Genomic DNA, 13292 nt, shown 5'->3' on the forward strand with positions numbered 1-13292 from the left:
ATCTATCTATCTATCTATCTATCATCTATCTATCGGTATCTCTCTCTAATCTCTTTCTCTAACCTATCTGTAATCTATCTCCTCTCTCTCACACACACACACACACCTATCTCTCTAACCTATATCTCTCTATCCCTATCTATCTATTGGTATCTCTCTAATCTATTTCTAGCCTATCTGTCTCTCTATCTCTCTATCTATCCCTATCTATCTATCTATTGGTATCTCTCTAATCTATCTCTAACCTATATCTATCTCTTTATCTCTTTATCTCTATCAATCAATCTATCTGTCTCTATCATCGGTATCTCTCTCTAACCTATCTGTCTCTCTATCTCTTATCTATCTATCTATCTATCTATCTATCTATCTATCTATCTATCGGTATCTCTCTCTAATCTCTCTCTCTAACCTATCTGTAATCTATTTCCTCTCTCTCTCTCACATACACACACACCTATTTCTATCTCTAACCTATCTCTATCTATCTATCCCTATCTATCTATTGGTATCTCTTTAATCTATTTCTAACCTTCTGTCTCTCTCTCTCTTATCTCTATCTATCCCTATCTATCTATTGGTATCTCTCTAATCTATCTCTAACCTATGTCTCTCTGACTCTTATCTCTCTATCTGTCTATCTATCCCTATCTATCTATTGGTATCTCTCTAATCTATTTCTAACCTATCTGTCTCTCTATCTCTCTGTCTATCTATCCCTATCTATCTATCTATTGGTATCTCTCTATCTCTAACCTATATCTATCTCTTTATCTCTTTATCTCTATCAATCAATCTATCTGTCTATCATCGGTATCTCTCTCTAACCTATCTGTCTCTCTATCTCTTATCTATCTATCTATCTATCTATCTATCTATCTATCTATCTATCTATCTATCGGTATCTCTCTCTAATCTCTCTCTCTAACCTATCTGTAATCTATTTCCTCTCTCTCTCTCTCACATACACACACACCTATTTCTATCTCTAACCTATCTCTATCTATCTATCCCTATCTATCTATTGGTATCTCTCTAATCTATTTCTAACCTTCTGTCTCTCTCTCTCTTATCTCTATCTATCCCTATCTATCTATTGGTATCTCTCTAATCTATCTCTAACCTATGTCTCTCTGACTCTTATCTCTCTATCTGTCTATCTATCCCTATCTATCTATTGGTATCTCTCTAATCTATTTCTAACCTATCTGTCTCTCTATCTCTCTGTCTATCTATCCCTATCTATCTATCTATTGGTATCTCTCTAATCTATCTCTAACCTATATCTATCTCTTTATCTCTATCAATCTATCTATCTGTCTCTATCTATCATCGGTATCTCTCTCTAACCTATCTGTCTCTCTCTATCTCTTATCCATCTATCTATCTATCTATCTATCTATCTATCTATCTATCTATCTATCTATCTATCTATCTATCTATCTCTAACCTATCTGTCTCTCTCTCCTTTCTCTCTCTCTAATATCTATCTCCTAATGTAATCTAATTATCTATCTATTAATCTAATTTAATCTATCATCTATCTATCTCCTAATCTAATTACCTATCTAATTTATGCTCCTGCTTTATTTTTTCCAACACAGATTATCAGTGATTAACCACTGGAGGTTTTAAAGAAAAGAATGGACAGTCACTTGCCCCAAACGGTATAGGGTGCCCTGCTTATGCAGGGGGTTGGAGTAGAAGACCTCCAAGGTCTTCTTCCAGCTCCTACCAACCAGAATAGAGCTGGAAGGGACTCTGGAGGTCGTCTAGTCTCCTAGAATGCTAACTTTTCAGTGCTTTTCCCAAACGAGCCCTCAACCGGATCACAGGACAGCCCAAGTTGTCTAAAACACCTTTAAAATCCTAAATTTTGGGCAAAAGCCAGAAAAAGCAATTTTGTCGCTTCTAGGGCAAAATCGTGCATCGGTAACTTATTTTATTTGGCTATATTTGATTGCTATAAAATGCAGCGCGTTGCAATGTTCACGTTGAATAATAAATAAGCATGGAAAACCGAGTTCGGTTTCAACCCGGAAGTTTGGCTAAAAAGCTGGCTAATTCGTGGACGCTGCCGGCCTTACAAGAATTTTGCTTCTTTTTCTACCTCTATGGAGACGCGAAGACACTCAATGAACCCTCTTCCTTCTCGGCCACTCAAGGGGCGAACTTCGAACGGGATCCGGAAGTTTCAGCGGATAAAACTTCGATTGCTTCCTTTATCTCTATGATCGTGACGTCCTCAGACGGATATCACATGATACACTCTAATAGCAGCTTCGACCTTTCAGGCAAAAAAACAAAAAAACAAAACATAAAGGTGTAGAGCAAGAGCGGCAAAATCATTTTAGGCGGAACTTCCGTGAAGACAGGCCAGCTTCCGGCCGTGGAGGGAAATGGAGGAAGAAGGAACGGCGGCCGATGTGGACTCTCTGCCCCGCGGGGCTTTTCGGTGCCGTCTGTGTCACGTGACGGTGGCCAACAGTGAGTGGGGTCAAGGGTCAAGCAGGGGCCTAAGGCCGTAAAATTAAATTAAATTTAGAATAAACTCCTCAAATCGAGGTTTTAGGGCTACTTTTGGCACGTGGGGAGTTCTGACCTAATAAAAATGGGGCAGGGTGTGGCTAAAGATAAGATAATTTGGCAGCACTCTGCCCATGGTCAGAGGCACTCTTGTCCCTTTTCTTAAAAAAAGTAAAACGTTGGTTCTTTTTCAGCTTTCCTTTGAAACCTCCTTCCTTTGCAACCAAAGAGGAATTTGGAGCCAAAGGGGTCCAGTCCTGCAAATTTAATTAAGCATAAATTAAAGATAAATGGAGATTCCACCCTTCCCCCAAAAAATAACTTGCTGAAATTATGATGGTCACTGAACCAAGATGTGGCTATATATATCCAACATAACCACAATAATGAAAAACTCTTTTTAACATTTTTGAATGCAGCTCAGAATCTGATAAATCCAACGAAACTGGATTTTTCTAAAATAAACCTAATATAAAATAGCTTAAGATGCAGTGAGCCCATGTAGAACCTCATCTTCCGAGGCAGGTTTTTTTTAATTAAAATAAGATTTATTAAATTTCCAAAGATTAAAATACACAGTACAAAAAGAAACATAATGCGCAAAAAAAGCAAGAAAAAAAAAACACGCATATAAAAAACAAAAGACATAACCAACCAAAAACAAACATCAAAATTTCAATACTAATAGCAACTTTTCTGCCGATGCAGAGGTGGTTTTTTTTCCGTTCCCTTTCTGAGAAGCGTTAAAAGGTTGAACAAAGCTGGAGCCTTTCGCTCAGTAAAATACATTCCTTGTGATTTTTCCCAAAACTGCAAATGAAGATGGTTGCTTTGATGTTTTAGAGCCCAGCTTGGACGATCATCTGCGTGGGAAAAAACACCAGCGCCTGGAAAACCTTCGTAGCGTCCGTCAATCTCAGGAACTCCGCAGTATTTTTGTCAGCGGGTTCCAGAAAGGGACAACAGCCTTGGAGCTGAGCAGCTATTTCGAAACCTACGGGAATGTAATCAATGTGGTGATGGACAAAGATAAGGTGAATCTGATCCCTTTCCCCCTTGCTATAGGCCAATGTGGGCGAACCGTTTTGGCATCGAGTGCTGAAACGGGACTGTGCGTGCCTGCATGTACACATCAGCGCACTGGGAAGATGATCTTCCATTTTCCGGTGTGCAGCTGGTCTTTGCACGCACATACGTGCCAGAAATGGGAAGACCCAGGTGGCTGGAGTGCAGGCGCATTCCGGAAACCGGAAGGACGGATGCTCTTCTGGTTTAGAATAGAATAACAGAGTTGGAAGGGACCTTGGAGGTGTTTTAATCCAGGGATCTGCAACCTTAAACACACAAAGAGCCATTTGGACCCATTTCCCGCAGAAAAGAAAACACCGGGAGTCACAAAACTCTTCCCATGCCTAACTTATTTCTTGAGCAGCCACAAAACTAGCATATGTAATTGAATTAAACATTCTGTTTTCTTCTGAAACTTTTCATTTCTTGCATTTATCCATGGTTGGCCTACCGGGGGTAGAAAAGCTCAATAAATCGCGTGCCGGCGGGTGACGCACATTGGCGGTTGTGATGCATATTTTGAGTGACAGGGAGCCGCAGCAGAGGGGTGAAAGAGCCACATGCGGCTCCAGAGCCGCAAGTTGCTGACCCCTCTTCTAGTCCAACCTCCTGCTTACGCAGGAAACCCTATAAACCACTTCAGACAAATGGTGATCCAACATCTTCTTAAAAACTTCCAGTGTTGGAACATTCACCACTTCTGGAGGCAAGTTGTTCCACGGATTAATTGTTCTAACTGTCAAGAGCAGCTGGCCGGTGCGCCGAGACCTGGAAGAACAAACGGAGACGGCTTGCGTGGCCGGAGAGATGGCTCTGCGTGCCACTTCCGGCACGCATGCCATAGGTTTGCCATCATGGCTTTAGGCTGTCACTTATGATTGATTAAAAAAGAAGTCACGGGGAAAATTTGCAAGCTTAATGCTCCTTTCCTTTTTCTGCAGGGGGTCTATGCAATTGTGGAACTGCAGGACGAGGAGATACTCCAGAAAGTATTAGCAGAGCCACAACATAGTCTAGGGGGCCAGAAATTACGTGTCAAGCCGCGTGAGAAGAAGGATTTCAGATACACCCCGCCAAAAAAACAGGGGTCAGCCAGGCGGGAGCAGCTGAGCCCCGAGAAATTGGCACAAAATATCTGCCAAATGGATGATGTAAGTGTCTGGGAGTTGAAGTCCACCCATCTTAAAGCATGCTGGCTAGGGAATTCTGGGAGTTGAACTTCCCCTATCTTAAAGTTGCCAAGTTTGAAAAAAAACACTGTCGTGGAGGATTCAATCTTCAAAAAGGCTTTTGGGGAATGTCGTAAAGAATTCCTCTGAATACAGTTGGTTGCAGAAAAACCTTCATATATTTTTTTCCCCCTTGCAGGTCGATGCCCAGATGTCTTTAATGGTGCAACTGTTTGAATTTTCCGAGAGCGAGCAGCGACTACGAGACTTGCTCGTCAAGCTGTTCCAGGAGGTGTTTTCTGAATTCTTCCCAGGTGAAGCTCACTTTTTGCCCTCTGCTTCGATTGGATATTAGGAAAGTTTCTGGTTTTACAACTGGTCTTTTTTCCCCCCAAACACACAGAATCGGTCATCCTTCCCTTTGGGTCTTCCGTGAACGGCTTCAGCGTCTCTGGATGTGACTTGGATTTATTCCTGGATCTGGAGAAGACGAAAAACTTCCAGGCGTCTGCAAAGACAACTGATAAGCCACTGGTGAGGAAAAGAGACTGGGTTAAATCTTGGTCAAATGGAGATGTTTGTTTTGTCCCATCTCTCTTGTTAGAGATAGGAAACCTTCGTTAAACTTGGCAAGACCACTGCTGACTGCTTTGCGTCAGTGTTTTTTCAACCAGCCAATTTATGAGGGGTGGACTTCAACTCCCAGAATTCCCCAGCCAGCATGCTTTAAGGGGGTGTGGGCTTCGACTCCCAGAATTCCCCAGCCAGGAAATTTTGGATTCAGTTGTGGTCGTAGGTTTATACACTTTTGGATTTAATCCTCTCTCAATTCTTTTTCAGGCAGAGGAAGAAGCCACTGAAATGGAATCTCGCTCCGAAGATTCGATCTTGTCTGACATTGACCTGGTCACAGCCACCGTGCCTGAAATCCTCGATCTGGTGGCCACCGTGCTGCAGAAATGCGTGCCAGGAGTTCACCACGTCCAGGTGGTCTCCACCGCCCGCCGTCCCGTTGTCAAATTTTGCCACAAGGAGTCCGGCTTGAGGGGCGACATCTCCATAAACAACAAGTACGGAATTCGTGTCTCTTTAGCAAAGTTTTCTACTCGGTCAAGATCAGCCTGTTGCAGCAGGTTACAGATAGTCCTCGCATTAAAATAATTCGTTCAGTGGCCGGACATTACAACGGCACTGAAAAAAAGGTGACTTACGACCGTTTTCACACTTACAACCATAGCAACATGATGATACAGAACAATTAAAACTCAGGCCACACGTTTTCTGAATGGTTTTTATCCCAGCACTATAATTGCACTCAATCATGAACTCAAGAGCCACGATCAGTGAGCTGTTGGACAGCATTACTTGGTCTATTGTGTTGATGTTTGGGTGGTTTAGGGGTGGGGAATTTGTGGTGGGTGGGGGGGTGTTTGTGGATTGATATGTATGTTGGGCCTGGTCTTTGGGTGTTATGTGAATTTCGTTGTATGGGTGTACTGTATAACCAGTGTCATCAATCACATTTGCCAACGGAGCAATTTCCTGGGTTGTAGAGACCACTCCCTCCAGCCGCTGTGCGTAACCCTGGGAGACAGCCTTGAGAGAGATATGTCTGGAATGTGCATCTGTCTTTGGCTGCCGTGATCCCCCCTTGCTTATGGCAACTTGAGAGAAGGCTTTGCGAGTTGACGGTGTGATTTGCTTAACAATGACAATGAAGCGTAAAGTAACATCCCGATCAGGTGATCAAAATTCAGACATTTGGCAACTGGCTCATATTTATGACGGTTGCGGTATCCAGTAGTCGCGTGATTCTCTTTTACAGCCTTCTGACAAATAAGAGCCAGTGGGACAGCCGGATTCACTTAACCAACTGTGTGATTAAATTAACAACTGCACAACTGTGGCAAGAAAGGCCATACAACGGGCCAAAATTCAATACAGAGTTGTCTCCCTTAGCAACAGAAATTTTGGGCTCGACTGGGGTTATCAATCCAAGACAATCCGATATCGAACCAAACGTTTTGAGACATTTAGGCTCCGGATAACGGCAGAGAATCAGTGGGATTTAAGAGCAACGTTTCTCAGCCTTGTGAATTTTAAGGGGCGTGTGCACTTCAAGTTCCAGGATGCTGGCTGGGGAATTCTGGGAGCTGAAATCCACACCTCTTAAAAGTTGACAAGATTGAGAAAAGACTGATCGAATGGCAAAGGAGCCGGATTAAGATCGGGGAAATTTGAATTTAGGAGGGACCCGAAGAGAATATTGCAAGATATCCTGCTATAAAAGAAGCGGTTCAGCTCTGCACAGGATAATTCTGATTTATACTCCATTTTCTTCTTGCTTGACAGGCTGGCTCTGTGTAACACCCGCTTCCTGCAGTTTTGCACAGAAGCGGATGAGCGTGTGAGGCCTCTGGTTTACGCAGTGCGCTACTGGGCGAAGCAGCAAGGGTTGGCAGGTAAAATGGAAAAGCTGGATGGATGCACGGGAAGAGAGGGAAAGGGAGAAGGAAGGAATGAGGCATAGAGGAAGGAAAAAGATAAGGAGAGGAAGGAAGGATGTATGGAAGAAAGGAAGGAAGAATGCATGGCAGGAAGGAAGGAAAGAAGGGAGGGAGGGAGGGAAAGGGAAAAGGAAGGAATGAGGGGAAGGAAGGAAGGAAGGAAAGAAAAATAAATGAGGAAGAAGGAAGGATAGCAGAATAACAGTTGGAATGGATGTTTGACGTCTTCTAGTCCAATCCCTGGATGGATGGATAGATGAATGGATGGATGGAAGGAAGAAAGGAAGGAAGGGATGATGCAGAGAAGAAGAAAAGAAAGAAGATAAGGAAGGAAAATCAACGTGAAAAGTCATTTAAAAGGGTGAAGTTGTTTGAGTTGGCCCTCCTTTTCCTCCTAATGCCCTCCCCTCCTCATTTTTTTTTATTTTTTTGCAGGAAATCTTTTTGGTGGAGGCCCCCTCCTCAATAACTACGCGCTGACATTGCTGGTATTCTTCTTCCTACAGACACGCAGCCCTCCCGTCTTACCGACGGTAGCCCAGTTGAAGGATCTTTCAGGTGAATGTCGGGGTTCCAAGTAATACACCCAACAGAATCAAAACTCCCCAAGGCAGGGACATTCCTCAAAGTGTAGATTTATTTGGCATGTCATATTGGCACGTCCGGGGAAACCCGAGGGGGGGGGGTTAGCGTCTAATCGCCCCCCCCTTGGGTTTCCCCCCAGTTAAAAGTAAATTAAGGTCCAATCAGGTTGCAGTCCAAGGATCAGTTGGTCTCAAACTGCACCTCCTTGCACCTGGCAAGAAGGTCCTTGGTTCTCACAAGAAAGAATTTTATTATGGCTACAAAACCATAATTTGTCGGTTTGGGCCGACAATAATTTTTTTTTTTCATCCTCTTCCCATCTTTTTTCCCCTCTCTTCTCAGATGATGGAGAACTGACGGTGGTGGACGGCTGGGACTGCACTTTCCCTAAAGATCCGGCTTCGTTGCAACCCAGCGGGAACACAGAGAGCTGTTGTGAGTTGCTAACAAAGAGTTTTTAAGTTGGATTTCTTTTTTTATTTAAATACAGGCAGTTAATTCTCAACTTACGACCGTTCGTTCTGCAACTCTTTGAATCATGAAGGCACTGAGCGAGTGAGGGTTAGGACCAGTCCTTGAAAAATGTGACTTGCGGGTGTTTTTAATTATGTCGCCCTGAATCTGTTTTCACGGTGACGTATAAATGTAACTAATAAATTAATATAGATAATCCTCAAGTTATGAACACAATTGGGAAGAGAATTTCCATTGCTAATCAAGGCAGGTATTAAGTGAGTTACACCATGATTTTATGACCTTTTTTGCCCTGGTTGTTAAGCAAATCACACTGTCAACTCGCAAAGCATCCCTGGCCTTCTCCCAAGTTGCCCTAAGCAAGGGGGGATCACAGCAGCCAAAGACAGATGCACATTCCAGACATATCTCTCTCAAGGCTGTCTCCCAGGGTTACCCACAGCGGCTGGATGGGAGTGCTGACATGAATATGGTTGCACAATTAATTCCATAATGAAACTGCCATGTTCACTCACTTAGAAAGCTAAATCACCCATCCTGGCTTAGCACAAATAACAAGCTCCAAATCAGAGCTTGGCTAGAAAAACTCAACAGTCCCTAATGCTCACATTTGTCTCCTTCGTTCCAGGCTCCCTTCTGGCTGAGTTTTTTCGCGTCTTCGAAAGCTACAATTTCGCCAGTGGGGTGATCTCCTTGCGCGAGAGCCGGTCACTCCCTCTCTCCGATTTCCTGTTATCTGACGCTGGTCAGAAATTCAAGATGGGCCCCGTCAACCTCCAGGATCCTTTTGAGCTGAGCCACAATGTAGCGGCCAACGTCAACGAAAAGACGGCGCTGCGTCTACAGCGGAGTTGCCAGGACGCTGCCAAATACTGCCGGAGTTTGCAATACCAACGTAAATCCAGCAAGGGGAAGAACTGGGGGCTGGTTCGTCTCTTTCAGCCCGGCAGCCCTCAAGCTGCGGAACGGCAGGTTATCCTCCTCCCCTTAACGCCGGCGACACAATCTCTGGGGTCCCACTCAGAGCTGCACCCGAACAGGGATTTCCCCCAGCTCTGGTTTCGAAGAGTGTGCGCAGGCGTCTCATTCGTTCTGCAGCACGTGTTGAAATGCAGCTGCTCGGAGAATTCACAGGGACTCCGAGACGATCGGGAATCCCTCAGCAGCGATCCGGAGGAGGAGGAGCAGTTGAACACCAAAACCGAACAATTGTCGGTGGGTTCCAAGCGACCTCCAGACGTAGAAGATGCAGAGTTGGGTTCTCCTCCTGCAAAGAAACCGCGGACGGAGTGTTGCCTTCCCGAGGCAGAAAGTGTGACGTGGGATTGCACCGCCTGGCACCGTGTCTGGTTAGGAAGACGCCGCGTCCGGCGACAAATCAGCAGCCCGGAAACGGATCCTAAAAGAACCGCTGATCCCTTAGAGCTGGAAGGCAAAGTATCAGAGGCGATTTCCCAACAGGAGCGGCAAACCAGGCCCGTAGATCCGCTATTTGGATTCACCGTTTGCGCCACGATCAGGGACGGTGGTTCTGGGGAACACGACCCACAGGTCAGCCTAAATTTCACCCCACACCCTGAACAGGGAGCGGTTTTTCAAGATTTTTTTCATTTCCTACAAGGTTTTCTACCCCGAATGGTCGAGCAGTACCTGACCATCAAGCCTTCAGACCGACATATCCCAGAAGACAAATCTTCTATCGGGGATGATATTTGAAATTTCTTAAGACCATGGCAGAATTCTGTATTTAGATAATGTTTTCCATTTTGGCTGTCGGTGAAAATAAAAAGAAACGGAGAGAAAAAAAAAAATTGAAACCTGTTTCCTTTTGCGTTTTTTGAGTTCTTGGTCGTCGATCCACCCACGATGTAACCATGAGGATTGTTGGTCACCAATGACTGAATGAACTCTTATCGTCTGAAACAAATGAATGTCTTTTTTTTTTTCCCCCTCTTCAAAATAATTTTATTGAATGTTTAGTTTTACCCTTTTAAAACCACAGAGAAGGAAAAAGAAATTTTAAAAAGGAGAATAAAAGAAAGGAGGAAAACAAAATAAGAAAAAAAGATAATACAAAAGAATATAGTTCTTTGTTTAGTTTACAAACTGTCTTGATGACCAAGCTTCAACTACACGGAGGGGAGTTATGTGTAAACCAGAACTTTGGTGCTCTCTGAGCTTTGTTATTTTCTTGTAGACGTTTCATGACCCAAGTAGGTAACAACATCCATGTTAGAAGGGGGAATTTGCAACAAACCCCCCCTCCTTTTCAGCACTGATGATGTTACCTAGTTGGGTCATGAAACGTCTACAAGAAAATAACCAAGAGCACCAAGGACCCCTTATCTCTCTGTTGTCTCATGTATGGCACTTCAGTTGTGCATTCCTTCTGCAGCTGAGTGACTCTTGCCATCAATTACTAATTTATTAATTGGTGCAATAAAACAAATATGTCAATAAGAATTGCTGGAACGGTACAGCTTTAAAGATGGGCATTGCAAAACATAGATCCCAAAATCTTATATGCATGTGGTTTGGGAGCACTCTGTACATGCTTAGGGACACTATCGTTTGGAGGAGAGCTTGCAATCAAAGAATGAGGAAGTTTTCCCCAGATTCAGCCACCATTTTTAAAACCCCTCCCACTACGCATGCGCGCCCTTTCGGGCCTTCCTTCTCTTATTACGCTTGCGCCACCGCTCCGGCCTTTCCCGCGCTTTTTTTCTCTCTCCCCCCCTCCTCTCCACGGCTAATCCGTAGAGATACAAAAACTTGTAGAAGAACCTTTGTAAGCAAATCCAGGTTTTGGGCCCAAATGTAAGTTTACTTTTTCATATCAAGGATTGGCCGCGATTGCTCAATTGTACATTCAAAATCCGCACGTTGCCTACTTTTTTTTATTACAGTCCAACAGCAGGGAGTTGTATGAAATTAAATCCATGGCAAAACACCTCGAAATGGGTGTCTCTATATCTACCACAGCTGTAGCATTCATGTCTGCTTTTTAGTATCTCTATCGTGAAATGTACCCACAACCCTCCGCGCGTCAAAGACCCCCCCCGAGAGACTCTCTATTGGAGTGGGCGGAGCATTTCCCATCGTGCCCCGCGGCTCCCGAGTATTTAACTCTTTCGCAGCCGGTTCCGATTTCTTTTTTCGAAGCGGTCTGCGGTGGATCCACAGTAAGTGGTGCGTTGCTCTTAATCCGTCGCCATCCCCGGCCTGCGGGAAGGTCAGCCCCAGCCCAATTAGCCCGATCTCTTCCCAAAGATCTCCTCTTCCTAATGGAGGCACGATTGGGATCCACTAGATCGAGAGGAAAAAAAAAAAAGATCCCGGGCCAAGGGAAGGTGGGAAAAAAATCAATGCATGGCAAGCAAAAAATAGGATCTCTGCAAAGCAAAATCTTTGCATTTTGGGGGGAAGGTTCGAAATGCTGCTTGCGAGCCTGGCTCTTTTTTTTTTAAAGAAAAAAAATAAATATGTTAAACATTTATTTTTTAAAAAAATTTATATATTGTGCATCTATATGAAGATTTTTTATTTCCTGGAGAGGGAAGAGAGAAATGCGATTTAAAACAGGCAATTGGGGAAGATATTTTGTTTGGGAAGGGAGGCTGAAATTTGGATTTTTTTGCTTTTGCAAACTGCTTTAAAAGTGCTCCGCGTTTGCAATTATCTAAAAAAAAAAAAAAGTGGTGCTGTAAAAGCTAATTTTAAATTTTGCAAGACTAGTCCAATGGGCTTTTTATTTATTTATTTTTTTTAATAAATCGGAGTCTTTTGGTAATAAAATTAACACATTTTGGGTTTGGGAGGGAGGCTTAATTTGGATTTTGCTTTTGCAAGTGCCTTTAAAAGGGCAATGCATTTGCAATTATTTTTTAAAAAGATTGCCGTAAAAGCTAATTTTAAATTTTGCAAGCCTAATTCAGTGGGCTTTTTTTTCTTTTTCTTTTCATAAAGCGGAGTCTTTCGGTGATGAAATTAACACAGACCTGTTCTGAACTGTGCTGTGAGGATGTTTTTAATTTTCTGATAAAGACTCCAGCCTCCATGTTGCCATATGGTTTGGTGTTAAAACCTCGACTTCATCACGATTAAATTGTATTGATAACTAGCTTTTTTTCCTCTCTCTACAGGTTGGGCCGATGGGATTCTGCAGCTCAACATTCCAGGTGAGACGGGCTTTTTAAAGAGAAGCACTTGGTGTTTAAATTTCCTTAAAAAAAAAAAAGATTGAACCGTAAAGCCAGCTATTCTGCAGGCGGCTGCAGTATTTATTTGCTGCAATATTTATTTATTTATTTGGAAATTTATATTATATTTATATTTATATGTTCCAACAGGCGGGGCTAAACATACGAACATGTGAATGATTTTTTAAATGTTATCTAATTCTGGGTTTTATTTAATTGACCAAACTAAGTAATAATTTTAATTAGCAATTTTATGATGTTTGTGTGTCTATATTTTTCTTGACTGTACACCGCCTTGAGTCCTACGGGAGAAAGGCGGTATAGAAATATAATAAATAAATAAATAAATAAATATTACCACCTATTTGTATATGCGGCTATAAAAGACAAAGAATTGATCCATGAAATTAGCAATTGAAAAACTTGGCTTGGCTGCGGTTATCAATGAATCCCAATTTAATTTGGTCAGTAAAAAAGGAAGAAATAGTTGGGAGTGGAATATATTTATTTATTTATTTATATATATATATATGTGTGTGTGTGTGTGTGTGTATGTATGTGTATGTGTATATATATATATAAATGTATATATGTATGTATGTAGCCAGAGTTACATATAAATATGCAGAGTTAACTATATGTGGTCTGCAGTGGAATGTAGAAATAAAAATAAATGGAAATTTATTAAAAGTAAAAAGAATATTACGTTTGAAGGAAGTCAGCGAGATTTATATCTCCGCTAGTTGGTTTGAAGTTAGAAAAAG

The 13292-nt window shown here is 42.6% G+C and overlaps 1 protein-coding gene across 2 annotated transcripts; it reads left to right on the forward strand.

Moving 5' to 3' along the window:
* The first annotated feature begins 2330 nt into the window (after nt 1–2330).
* On the forward strand, nt 2331–10146 carry TUT1 (terminal uridylyl transferase 1, U6 snRNA-specific). Of its 2 annotated transcripts, none has more exons than XM_070951102.1 (10): nt 2331–2487; nt 3349–3560; nt 4536–4745; nt 4963–5077; nt 5167–5297; nt 5604–5833; nt 7116–7225; nt 7706–7828; nt 8198–8290; nt 8958–10146. In XM_070951102.1, the coding sequence occupies exons 1-10, from the start codon at nt 2400–2402 to the stop codon at nt 10043–10045; spliced, it is 2400 nt and encodes a 799-aa protein (XP_070807203.1). In that variant the 5' UTR covers nt 2331–2399; the 3' UTR covers nt 10046–10146. The 2 variants fall into 2 exon arrangements, with proteins under 2 accessions (XP_070807203.1, XP_070807204.1); XM_070951103.1 differs by having other exon boundaries at nt 2332–2487; nt 3370–3560.
* The last annotated feature ends 3146 nt before the right edge of the window (nt 10147–13292 follow it).

This window comes from Pituophis catenifer, unplaced genomic scaffold (genome assembly GCF_029215685.1).
Source record: "Pituophis catenifer annectens isolate HBS135680 unplaced genomic scaffold, rPitCat1.0.hap2 SCAF_10, whole genome shotgun sequence".
Taxonomy (NCBI): Eukaryota; Metazoa; Chordata; class Lepidosauria; order Squamata; family Colubridae; genus Pituophis; species Pituophis catenifer.

Coding starts and splice junctions, on each gene's coding strand:
- TUT1 (XM_070951102.1), top strand. CDS start 2,400: ATGGAGGAAGAAGGAACGGCGGCCGATGTGGACTCTCTGCCCCGCGGG. Junction 5,078..5,166: donor GTTTTCTGAATTCTTCCCAG/GTGAAGCTCACT, acceptor CCAAACACACAG/AATCGGTCATCCTTCCCTTT. Junction 7,226..7,705: donor GAAGCAGCAAGGGTTGGCAG/GTAAAATGGAAA, acceptor ATTTTTTTGCAG/GAAATCTTTTTGGTGGAGGC.